The sequence below is a fragment of the Ostrinia nubilalis genome, chromosome Z (genome assembly GCF_963855985.1).
Source record: "Ostrinia nubilalis chromosome Z, ilOstNubi1.1, whole genome shotgun sequence".
Classification (NCBI taxonomy): domain Eukaryota; kingdom Metazoa; phylum Arthropoda; class Insecta; order Lepidoptera; family Crambidae; genus Ostrinia; species Ostrinia nubilalis.
In genome coordinates this window covers 27,487,865-27,500,855 of record NC_087119.1, presented here as the reverse complement: position 1 = coordinate 27,500,855, position 12,991 = coordinate 27,487,865, and the positions used below count along the sequence as shown (strand labels likewise).

Below are 12,991 nucleotides of genomic sequence, written 5' to 3'. Positions count from 1 at the left end.
TATGTGCCGCATGCGAGATTGATCGGTTTACGAGCTGCCAATGGTTTTGGCAAGGTTTCGCGTGTCAGCGCGACGTCATGGAGCGTGAGATACCCCGCCCTGAGTGTGCTGTACGCAGGCATTTATGTGGCCACGATGACATACGCTGCGGCCGTATGGTACCGACGCTCGTCGATTTTTGTGATGAGAAAGGTGTTATTGAGCACTCAGCGACCGGCGCTCATTTTACTCACGAAGGCTTACAGGTCGTGCAGCACGGCAGCGTTACCTGTGCTTGCCGGCGTGTTGCCCGCCGACCTGGAAGTCTCTCGTGCAGGACGACTTGCGGAGGAGGGAATCCAACTGGCCCCCAGGGAGCGCCGGGAATTGAAGCGCACCATTAGAAGGGATGCCGTGGCCCTTTGGCAGGAGCGGTGGGACGCCAGCAGCGACGGACGTGAGCTGTACCAGTTCTTTCCCATCGTGGCGGTGAGGCGCTCACTCGGCTGGGTTGAACCTGATTACGTGATTTCCTAATGGACAGTTTGACACCATTCTCCAATAATTCGAAATCACAACTTTTCTAAAAAGACACTTTATTCTGGTCTTAATAACTTAATTAATTTTAAATTACCTGTAAATTACGATTTTTGATCGCATTGTAATTGAGAAAAGTAGTTTATTTGAGTTGACAAAATAGTGACGTCACTTGCTTGTAGTGCCATACAAAATCTATGGGAGATTTTCGTTTTAACAGTTTTAAAAAGTACGTCAATTGATTGGTGGTGTCAACATGTCTATTGTTAACTGGGCACGGGTGCTTCAGGCGGCGCCTACACAGGATGACGCTGTGCGAGTCTGCACTATGCCCATGCGGCGAGGGAGTCGAAGAGAGCCGCGAACACGCACTTTGGGAATGTAACCTCTGTGACGAAGCTCGACAGAAGATGCTGGATGCGATACGGAGAGCCGAGCAAGGACCTGTTTATCACCAGGACCTCACGAGTAGTCGCAGTAACTGGATCGCGAGTTCGCGCACTCCTGGCGCATAATCAGGCGAAGTTATGAGAAGAAGTGATGACATTTATCAACGATAGCAGCCCGACGCGAAGTACCGTATTTGTAATGTCAAGCCCCAGAAGGGGGAGAATTGACTATGAGAAGGGACATGGATCAGAGAAATTTGTAGGGAGTCAAGCAAAGCGCCCGGGGAAAAGAGTCCAGAGCAAGTACCCGCGCGCTCTCCCGAAATTCGGTTCGTACGCCGTGAGGCAGGAAGAACCATGGGTGGTGGTGGGTTAGTTCTTTCTTAAAGTAGTTTATCCGCTGGCAACAGAACAGGGCCCAAGCTACCAGTGGTCAGGGTCGCTGGCTGATTAACCTCCAGACAATGCGTGCCGTGCTGAGAACACATTTAGAGACAATAACTGAAAATAACATTTTTTTTATTCACAACGAGGAAGCTTTAGTAACGTAACGTAAACTTAGGGGATTGCAAACATTAGATAGTCCTAAGAAAGTCAAAAACATGTAACGGATTCTCCGACTAATCATTTTAGTGGAGCGATTACAGAAAATAATGGCCTATTAAGTACATGTTTTTTTGTGTCATTATGAAAGTTCAGAAAACTGCGCAGTTTTTAACATGATTTTGGACCTATGGAAGTTCTTTTTTGTTTTCAAACTTTTAAGTTGAAAATTTTAGAATGTTCTGCTAAAAGCATATTTTTTATGTTTCTTGCAAAAATTTTGTATTTTGCATCAAAGATAGGAAGGTGATTATTTTTTTCAGACATCTGCAATGGTTAGGGAATCTGTCAAAAAAAAAAAAGAAATCTGAGAAAAGTCAACCTAAAAAAAAGATAAAAAAATTTAAAGCCTACTTAAAATTTGAAAAAATCATAAAATTAACGATAACTTCTGTACTACGAAAAATTGTAGAACATACATGGGGGTGAAATCGATAGGTCTAGTCTTCACCTATCATCTGCCTTCGGCTTGACACCTTACAAGAAACACCCTGTATGTAATTGATTTCTGAATATATTAGTAATGAATAATGTACGATTGCAGAAACATCCTGATCGGCAAGGGCTACCAGGTGAAGATCAGCGACTTCGGCACCGACAACGAGGCGTACGCGGGCGACTACTACAAGGTGGCGGGGCGCATCCCGCTGCCGCTGCGCTGGGCCGCCTGGGAGGTGGCGCTGGCCGGCCGCCACTCCGCCAGCAGCGACGCCTGGGCCTTCGCCGTCACGCTGTACGAGGTGTACACGCTGTGCCGCGTGCGGCCCTACGCGCACCTGGCCGACGCCGGGGTGCTGGCCAACCTGGCGCACCTGCAGGCCGACGACGGGCTGTTCGAGAGCCTGCCGCGCCCGCCCGCCTGCCCGCGCGAGCTCTACGACGCCATGCGGGCGTGCTGGCGCCGCGACGCCGCGCGCCGGCCGTCCTTCGCCGAGCTGCACGAGCTGCTGCGCCGCCTGGCCGCGTGACGCGTGCCCCGCACGACCCGCGCGCGCTCCGCCTGCTGCGGCCCCGCCCCGCGCGCGCCGCCGCCCCCGCGCGCCCGCAGCGCGCTCGCCGCCGTGTGCGACCGCTGTCGCCCCCCGCACCACCCGCGCCCGCGAACGACCCGCAGATAAGCGACGAACACTGTTGCCCGTATTACACGATATCTTAACCGATAAAATACAGTCACGTGATTAAGTTTAGTACATACAGGGTGGAAACGATAAGTGATCTCACTCGATTATTTCTAAACTATACAAGATATCAAGAAACTAGTTACTGATCCTGAAAATGCTTCACGAACTCTATGAAACGGTATTAATAATAGGTTACTGAATAAACTGGATCTATCCGAAAATTCAATGTTTCCATTTAGTACTGCCACAGTCATGGCACTCATGTCTTGATAGTATTATAGCAAGTAAAGCCTAAAACCAATGTTTTCCATGAATAATTTCAAATGAGAATGCAAGTTAAGGGTTTATTTTAGGTGTCTTTTGTCTGAAAATAAATGATTTTTATTTTTATTTTATTTTATTTTAATATTGTATGGCTGGCATACATTTAGTATGAAGGCTGAAAACATTGAATTTTCGGATAGATCCAGTTAATTCTGAAACCTATTACTAATACCGTTAGAAAGAACTCTTGAAATACTTTCAGGATCAGTAACCAGTTTTTCGATATCTTGTGTAGTTTAGAAATAATCGAGTGAGATCACTTATCGTTTCCACCCTGTATACCGCATAGAATAATTTCCTTGTATTCACGACTTAATATTGGTGTCTATTAATACTCTGTATACATGTAACCCACCCTGCACTGCAGACAATAATAATTGAAAAATCACTGGCAAATTGATAAGCGAGTCCCTTGTGTTTGTTATTCGATTATCACTCCATGAACAGTGTGTAGTCCTTATAAAACTGCGTTACGGACGTCGTTGGAATAATCGCATTGTAAACGTACTCGAAATACCTCGGTTCCGTCGCCCTGAGCGGCTGGGCCGAACAATAAAAGTACTTAGTCATATGGGTTTTGAAACACAAAAGCAATGCTAACACTATCAACATATGATTGACCTTAAATTAGGATGTATATTCTTGTAAAATGAAGTTTGAGTTATTTAAATTATTTATGTAAGAGGCTATGTCGTAGAGCAGGCTCGGCACGCACAAAGACACATTGGCCCGCAGAGGCTCGTGATCTCGGCGCGCTCGTGGTCGGTCTTCGCCCCGACATAAGTAACCAATTGTACGCCTAGTGTAATCTCTCTATTGTAAGTGTAAGTGTGGCTGTGCACCCGCAACCTTCATGTCTTCCGCTCCTACAAGTTAATTACTCACCGCCGCAGAACACTTCATCTCATACGGGTTGAAGATCGACGCCTCGCAATGCGGGCAATGTGTGTACGACATAACGGAGGGCTCCACGAGCAACCTGCTGAGACAATTTTTCAGAAAATACTTAGAATAAAAACCAAAAGAATCGATTAAACGGTTTCCATATTTCACAGACTACTAAGATTTGTTTAAGGTACAAAACCGACGGAGCCCCCGCCCGCCCGCGTCCGCCGCGTCACCCACAGTTGATCGGATTAAGTTTTTGAATCTTGGCTTTTTGTTCATCTGTGATATTTTATTTCTGATTTTACATTCGTGAGTTACGTTTATGATTCGAAACGTCACAAAAAGACTGACTTTTTATACACAATTTTACACAATTCAGTTTGATATTTTTTAGAGTAGGTAATTGTGGAATGCGCGCGACGACAGCCGCGAGCGGCGCCCGCGCAGCGCCGGTAGCGCAGGCGCCTCCTGACGCGTGTAAATGTACGGACGAAGCCGGATACCTCGTTTTCCCCTAAAATTAGAACCATTTTTACATCATAAATATGTATACTGAAAAAATACTACTTAGTCATAAAATGTTCAAAGTTTGATACATAATTTCTTTGTTAGTATGAGATCTCTGAAGTAACACAATTTACATAAGTGCATAGCATAAATATTTTGATCGGCAGCTATCTATATTCAATGCATTCTGTGAATCCAAAAAAAATAGAGATTGTACGAATTATACATGCTCGTATAATGAGGATCAGTACTGTTGTAGAAAATTCAATAAAACTAGTATCTACGTTAATCTTTAAGACATAAGAAAGATATATCTTTTTGAATTATCCAAATCGGACCATTACTTACGAAGATATTAAGTAATAAACATAGACCGTTTTTGCCGCTAAAAGTCAACGTACGCAAGGCCGCGTGACGTCACTATATCCGAATCGAGCGCAGCCGGCGTACTATTGGGATGGAAAATATTTTTTTCCGGCTAAACTATCAGTTTTAGAAAAAACTTTTAATAACATTTATTCTTCAAAATAAAGTAACCTATCGACCAGTAATTTTAAAAATAAAAATTGTGAAAAATAAGTATTGCTATGTCCAAAAACCACATTTTCATAGGATTCGATGCAATGCGGAGACGCGGTTGGGGTGAGTGTAACTTAATGATTGTTTGTATTGAACATAATAATACATAATATGATGCTAATACCCAGTTTCTGGCCTGGGGGGGGGGATAAGTCATACCCAGCTTATAGCCTGGGGGGAGGGGCAAGCCTTACCCAGCTTCTGGCCTTGGTGAGAGGGGGGAGAGGCAAGTCATACCCAGTTTCTGGCCTGGGGGGGGGGGGGGGGGGTAAGTAATACCCAGCTTCCGGCCGAGGGAGAGTCATACCTAGCTTATGCTTATGGACTGGGGGAAGGGGCTAGCCTTACCCAGCTTGTGGCTTGGGGAGGGGGGGGGGAGGGGTCAAGTCATAACCAGTTTCTATGGGCTGGGGGGAGGGGCTAGCCTTACCCAGCTTATGGCATGGGGAAGGGGGGGGGGGGGGCAAGTCATACCCTATTTCTGGCATGGGGGGGGGTGTCATACCCAGCTTCTGGCCGAAGGGGAGTCATATCCAGCTTATGCTTATGGCCTGGGGGTAGGGGCAAGCCTTACCTAGCTTCTGGCCTGAGGGGAGGGGGAGGGGTCAAGTCATACCCAACTTCTGGCCGAGGGGGAAGTCATGCCCAGCTTATAACCTGGGGAGAGGAGAGGGGCGGGGTAGTCATACCCAGCTTCTAGGCTAAGATTAAATAGATTTCCAGCACGGAGCGGCTGTCCTTTCCTGCAGCAGCTGGCCCGCCCATGGGAACGGCGAATAGATAGGTAGGTGCGTAGGTTTAACTCAGAAAAACTAAATAACAGGTAGGTATTGCGTGTACATCGAAATTATTTTCATAGCAATGTCTTGTAGCCTAGGCAGAGTGTATCTGCCTCAGCTATACCTTATTGTTAGAAGTAAATAAATTAATACTTATACATTTTTATATTTTACTTGGAAGAAGATATGACTCTAACAACACTTATGAACACTTTATTTGAATAAATCGCCAAATATACCACCGCGGAGACCCCAATCGCGTCTCTGCGTGCCATTGAATCGTATGAGCGTATGGATTTTTTGCGTTATTTTTCACAATTTCTATTTTTAAAAATTACCTATCTATAGCTTACTTTATTCTGATGAATAAATGTCATTACAAGTTTTTCTCTAAAACTGATAATTTGGCTAGAAAAAAATATTTTCTATCCACGCAGTACGCCGGCATCGTTCGGATCGGATATAATGACGTCATCGTCCCCGCGCCGGGCGGTCAGTGAACTTTTTTAGTAATTTGGCCATAACTTCGTCAATTTTTGTCGTAGAACAAAAATTTTTGCACTGTGTATTAAGGATTTCTTAGCCCTATAAATCTGCATTCACAGCTAAAAATCGAAATGATCCTCATTATGAACTTTATTGTGTTTATCAAAATGGTTTCTGAATCAACTAAACATTTTATGGATTTTTCAAGAATAATCAAGAATAATTTCCCACCGATAATAGGTAATTCTCGTTAGTAAAAATTGGTTTCACGAACGAACAGGATACGTCGTTTCAGGCTTCATCAAGGGCACATTTACACTCTGTACTAAAGCTGTAAACCATAAACTAATAGATAGTCAATCATGTATTTTGTGTAATTTACAAGTTACCGCCTGCGTGAGCGCCCTCTGGCGAACTTACCGATCTTAATAGTCATTTATTTTCATAAACACATTTCATGAGTCTAATAAATTAAGGATTTATGAGTAAGTTGTTAGGGATAGTTGCGTCTGGATCGAATAAATTCTATTAGAAGTATATCGTAGTTGAGAAGTTATCTATTTTCCGCAGCGAGAGTGCGCACCGCGCCCCGGCGCCGGTACTTAACGCTGCCTCGGCGATCTGTTGCTGCAGCTGTCTGTCTCGTTCTGTCGTGCTCTTTAGAGATAGGCTATGTATTTCTGACCAAATTGAAAACTTGTATTTTGTAGCTTTATCGTAATTAACGTGTAGTTAATCGAAAATTTGTTATGTGTGCGCGTTGACGGAGCAACACTCTTCATGCGTAGACTGGCCGCTTCTTCGGCACGACTGCTGCTTTCCATGACCCGTAGAGCTACTTCTATCCCAATCGGTGATTAGCGTACCCTCTACCTCGACGCGCCGCGACGACCGCGCGTCGGGCGGCGCGCTCGTGCGACGCCTCAGCACCGCACCGTTTCACTCAACACAAAAGATTGAAATTCGACTGAGTTATGAATAAACATATCATACTAGACCCCACTCTCGAGAGCAATGTGATTCCGATGATGCTGAGGCGTCGGACGAGTGACCCCTATTGTTTCAACGAATTAGTTCTTACTGTTTACAAAGCTTATATTTTGTAGGGCCCGCGGCGGAGTGCGCCCACGCGACAATACAGAACCAATGTATAGATATGTTTATGGCGGCGCCCCTCCGTCGCGGCCGTATTGACTCTTGAAGATTTATACTGTTATGTGTTGACGAATATATTTTTATCGCCGGGAGCGACGCGCGCCCGGGACAGTCGCGCACCAGGCGCAGGGCGCGCGCCGCCGCCGCTGTATTTATTTGTTCTGTAGGATACGTCTGGATGTAAGCTTGTAGCGTATGGCTCCGGTCGGGCGGAGCCGGTAATGTAAGCACAGTAGGTGTAAGCGCGCGTTTAGTTGCAAGAGGGCGCGCGCCCGCCGCCGCCGCCGGCCCGCCGCCGCCGGCCCGCCGCCGGAGCGCAGCGGCCGCGCCCTGAGGAACCAATGTCCTAGGCTAATCGAATATACAGAGGTCTAATTACTTGTAAGTAGGCGAACCTGCGGGCTCCCCTTAGTGATAATATTAGGCACTAACGTAATGTACAATAAAACACCCTCTCTGCCTTAGTGATGCTATTCTTACCCTTAATGCTACGACGAAATCACTCTAGAAGGAAATTTATGATTGTAAATATGAATTCTTACGGCTGATGTATCATATATTGAGCACTATGGAAAACTTAAATTCCTAACAATGGTCCAAACTTCACTCGCTTTTTTATTTGTACTATACGATTATACAATTTCTATATAGAATTATAGATAAAGAATAATAATTAGTCTAGAGTTAAAACCTTATGCTTTAATTTTATTTTAATAGATGTAAATCGTGTATTTGTCGAAATGCTTAATTTTCATAATCAAAGTTCTACGGAAAGGTCGATACCAAATGCAGTATTTTTATTTTGTACTCTACATCTTTGTACCCGAATAAAAGCAATAATCTATACGAACGAGTTTTATTTGCGTCCGCGTCCCTCGCAGCTGCGGCGCGCAAAACGACGCCGACAGCGCTCTTTGTGCGCGTGTTTGTAAACAGGCTTATCGCTTCCTGCGCCGCCGATATACGGCGCGCGCGCCGCGGCCCGGCATCAGTCGCCATGCGGACCGCGCTGCTGTGCTGCCTGCTGGGCCTGGGCGCCGCCGTCAAGGTGAAGGTGGTCATGCACTCCGAGCAGGACGAGTCGCGCGCCGACGACGACGAGCGCGCCGCGCCCACGCTGCTGCCCTTCCTCAAGGCGCGCGACGACGACGCCGCGCCCGCGCCCGCCGCCGCGCCCGCCGCCGCCGCCGCCGCCGCCGCCGCCGCCGCCGACCGCCCGCGCGCGCTGCACCCCAACGAGATGATCTTCCCGCTCATCTACCGCCAGAGCCACATCAACAGCATGTTCAAGTTCGGCGAGAACTGGTACACCTGGTCCACGGAGAAGCGCACGGACGGCTCCAAGGCCACCAACTACTACATCTGCTACGACGAGCCCAAGCGCTGCGACGAAATCGGATGGGTGAGCCACATACACGCTTTAAAACTAAATTCCAGTCGCAATAGTGCAAACATGCCACGTCGAACACCCGCCATTTTGAATTTCTAACAATGTGCCAAGTAGAGGCATTCTTCTTCTTCTTTTCAGCCAAATGACGTCCACTGCTGGACAAAGGCCTCCCCCAAGGTTTTCCACAATGAACGGTCCTGCGCTGCCCGCATCCAGGCTCTTCCCGCGACCTTTACCAGATCGTCGGTCCACCTAGTAGGAGGCCTGCCCACGCTACGTCTTCCAGCCCGTGGTCGCCACTCGAGAACTTTCCTGCCCCAACGGCCATCGTCTCTACGAGCTATGTGCCCCGCCCACTGCCACTTGATTTTAGCAATTCTGCGAGCTATGTCGGTTACTTTGGTTCTCCTGCGGATCTCCTCATTTCTGATTCGATCACGCAGGGAAACTCCGAGCATAGCCCGCTCCATCGCCCTTTGGGTGACCTTGAGCCTTCTTATGAGGCCCATAGTAAGCGACCACGTCTCAGATCCGTATACCATCACTGGCAACACGCATTGGTCAAATACTTTCGACTTAAGACACTGCGGTATTTCGGACGTGAGTATATGGCGAAGCTTCCCGAACGCTGCCCATCCGAGTTGGATTCGACGATTGACCTCTTTCTCGAAGTTGGACCTACCTAACTGGACTGTTTGTCCCAGGTATACATAATTGTCAACAACTTCGAGTGTAGAGTCTCCAACCTTCAGAGGAGTGGGTGCAACACGGACATTAGACATGATTTTTGTCTTGTCCATGTTCATTCTGAGGCCCACTTGTTGAGAGGCTCTACTGAGGCCATCGAGCATTGTGCCTAGATCCTCCAAGGTCTCAGCCATGACTACGATATCGTCCGCGAATCGAAGGTGGGTGATGTACTCGCCGTTGATATTTATGCCAAATCCGTTCCAGTCCAGAAGCTTGAAGACATCTTCCAGGGCGGTGGTAAACAGTTTTGGAGATATGACGTCTCCCTGTCTTACCCCTCGCTGCAACTGGATAGGTTTCGAGTCCCGATCCTGGAGGCGGACCGACATTGTGGCGTTTTTGTACAAACCCCTCAACACTTCGATATATCGATAGTCAATTTGGCACCTTTGGAGAGACTGTAGCACTGCCCAGGTCTCGACCGAATCGAAGGCTTTTTCATAATCCACAAACGCCAGGCAAAGTGGTTGATTATACTCCTCGGTCTTCTGTATAATCTGCCTTAGCGTATGTATGTGGTCTATGGTACTAAAGCCTTTTCGGAAACCGGCTTGTTCGGGAGGCTGGAAGTCGTCGAGCCTGCGAGCGAGACGATTCGTAATGACTCTCGAAAACAGCTTGTAGACATGGCTCAGAAGTGAGATGGGTCTATAATTCTTCAACAAGGTTTTGTCACCTTTTTTGAAGAAGAGTACCACCACACTTCTGTGCCATGTCGTAGGCGTTTTTCCTTCGAGGATGACGGAATTGAACAGCTTCTGAAGAGCCCTTAGTACCGGCGTTCCGCCTGCCTTCAAAAGCTCAGCCGTGATTCCATCATCACCCGGTGCCTTGTTGTTCTTCAGCTGTTTGAGAGCCATTCTAATCTCGTACAGACTGACGTCCGGGATATCTTCGGTATAGTGTCGGGTCAGTCTAGCTCTTGGGTCTTCGGCTAGATTTGTGACAGGTGCGCGTACAGTCGTGTATAATTGGCAGAGATTACAGAGGCATTGTTTCAGAGTAAAATCAACAAAGCAATGCAAACAATAACAATGCTTGCGATCTAACTACAATTTCTCTCATGTGATATAAAGTAGCAGCCTAATGTCAATTGAATTGAATAAAGGTGAACGGTATCTAATAAAGTGTAATTTCAGGAGCGGACCGACGCGCTGCCGAAGTGCGCGTTCCAGATCGACTCGCTTCTGCCCGAGGACCGCGCCTGCATCAACCCCTTCGGCGTGGAGCCGCGCGCTGCCGGCTCCTGCGACGGCGCCGAGCAGATGAAGGTGCGTCCCGCTCCCCCGGGCTCGTCGATGCCGGTTCACACATTGCAGGCACATGAATGATAATATCCTGCTGTACACAGGTGAGCGAGATGGTGCGCGCGTGCGGGCCGCGCATCCGCTCGCTGTGGCGCTTCCTGCGCGTGGGGCGCCGGCCCGCGGGCGTGGCCAAGCCCGCCGACGTCAACTCGCTCGTCTGCGAGGACGAGGAGGAGTGCTACCTCACCGTCGAGTACAGGGTCAGTATACCGTCCGCTCTTGTTACACCGATTCATAGCTCAACGTGAATTTATTTGTCCCTTACATATTCTTAACGTCTTGCCGTCGATTTCTTTCAAGTTTCCTACTTTTAGGCCCAGAACAGACGGTGAAACGCAACTGCAACGAAACTGCAACTTTTAGTTACTTTTGAGTTGCATGTAAGTTTCTGCCATAGCGTCCGTTGAGAGACCACATATGACGCGACCAGTTTGAAACTTTCAGTTTCATTCATTAGAATCATCAGATAGTTGCAGTTTCGTTGCAGTTGCGTTTCACCGTCTGTTCTGGGCCTTACAGTACTTAATTAATACCGTAACCGTCTCATGAGACCGAATGAATTGCTTGCGCAGATCCACCACGACCGGATCACGTTCTCGCTGCACGAGCCGACGCGGGGGCAGACGTTCAAGAGCGCGCTGAAGCGCGAGGCGGAGCCGGAGCCCGAGCCGCGCAGCCCGGCGCCGCCGCCGCCGCCGCGCGCGCACCGCAAGAAGCCGCGCGACGAGGAGCCGCCGCGCAAGAAGTTCCGCGTGCGCGCGCGCCCCAAGGCGGCGGAGGGCAAGGGCGTGGTCAAGGAGCGCAACGACTCGGGCTACGCCGGCCGCCGCGCCGTCAAAAACAAAATCAAAATCAGGGAGGACGTCTCCGAGGATATGTCGGAATAGTCGCTGCTCTCGCGACCGCTGGAGTTTCTGACATGTACGTCGCGCTTCGACTGGTGCCATTAACTCGGATGCTCTCGAGCCGGAGTGTGGAACGGCTCAATTAATAATAAGTACAAAATGATGCAATTTATGCTGATAAAATTATAAAAATATTTTATTTACACATCTTGCTTATTTACTTAGTATTAGAAACCTATTTGTAAAATCATCGGGAGAGAACTATGTTCAGCAGTGGACGTCCTTGAATTAATCCGTCAGTTAACTTATCAAAAAATACTCGACACGTATTATTCACTTTTTCAAAATAATAAAATTTTAAAAAGATAACTACCTGCAAAGTAGTGTGCAGTACTTTGTGACGTCACGCAGAACTTCAACGCACCATAACGTCGTATAGGTGAAAGATTTTGAAACATCAATATCAGAAAATAACCTGGCATTGATAGCAGCGTCCTCCTGCAAATAACATTTTAGTGTTTTCCAACGTGGCAAAAATTGGAACCAGCGATCCGGTATTGACGGTGGCGCCCCCTGTCAATATCGCGGGTGGGACGATTCTAATTGTTTGATTATCAAATATTTTTCTTTGATGTAACATTCGCACAAATGCTCATTACAAGTGAATGCTCAAGTTTATCAGCACCTTTAGGAAACTAAACCCAACCAACTTAATGTAAACCCCTTTGCTTGTACTTGTGTCTGTCTTGTTGGTTGTCCTCAATAAATAAAATAAACTTAAAGCCATTGTACAACTAAACATAATGACTAGACAGGAAGATAAAAATAAATCACGGACGTTAGTCGTGGGTTTGCAAGTTGTTGTATCTCTGTTGATCATTTTATTCCAAAGCTGTTTACATAAATCAAATCTGGTCAAAGTTGTCGTGTGAATAATATGGAAGTTCGATCGTTCTCAGTGTTTACCCGTGTCCTTGGTGGATCGACCATTACTGGCACTTGGGATTGTTCCCTGGAATACTAATTCAATAAAAAATTACCGCTTTGTCTTTTCAACGCCAGTCTCTTGACATCAATCTATTATTATATACCACAGGGTGTTGTGTGCAAGGGTACTTTTATTGTATTATTCTTACCACCTGTATTTACCATGTGACAAGAAAATACATAAATAAAGTAGATAATAATTTATATGGAATTAACGTCAAAATAAAATCCTTCAACCGAGTGAAATGTTAGTCAGGCAAATGTAACAAACGCACACTCTAATGGGCCAATCCATGTTTGATTTCAGCTTTCAACAACATTATTCGATAAACAACCACAACCACACGTTTAGGGTATTATCAAGA

General features: G+C 46.9%; 2 protein-coding genes across 2 annotated transcripts in view; both read left to right on the top strand.

Moving 5' to 3' along the window:
* LOC135086467 (discoidin domain-containing receptor 2-like) overlaps window positions 1-2,478 on the top strand; it is an 80,920-nt gene extending 78,442 nt beyond the window's left edge. The window contains exon 19 of the mRNA XM_063981193.1: window positions 2,053-2,478. Within this exon, the coding sequence (XP_063837263.1) occupies window positions 2,053-2,476 (424 nt within the window). The 3' untranslated portion in view covers window positions 2,477-2,478. The remainder of the gene's footprint in view (window positions 1-2,052) is intronic.
* Window positions 2,479-8,344: 5,866 nt separating this feature from the next.
* LOC135086466 (uncharacterized) lies at window positions 8,345-11,681 on the top strand. The gene is made up of 4 exons (XM_063981191.1): window positions 8,345-8,749; window positions 10,627-10,758; window positions 10,839-10,994; window positions 11,367-11,681. The coding sequence occupies exons 1-4, from the start codon at window positions 8,345-8,347 to the stop codon at window positions 11,679-11,681; spliced, it is 1,008 nt and encodes a 335-aa protein (XP_063837261.1).
* Window positions 11,682-12,991: the final 1,310 nt, after the last annotated feature.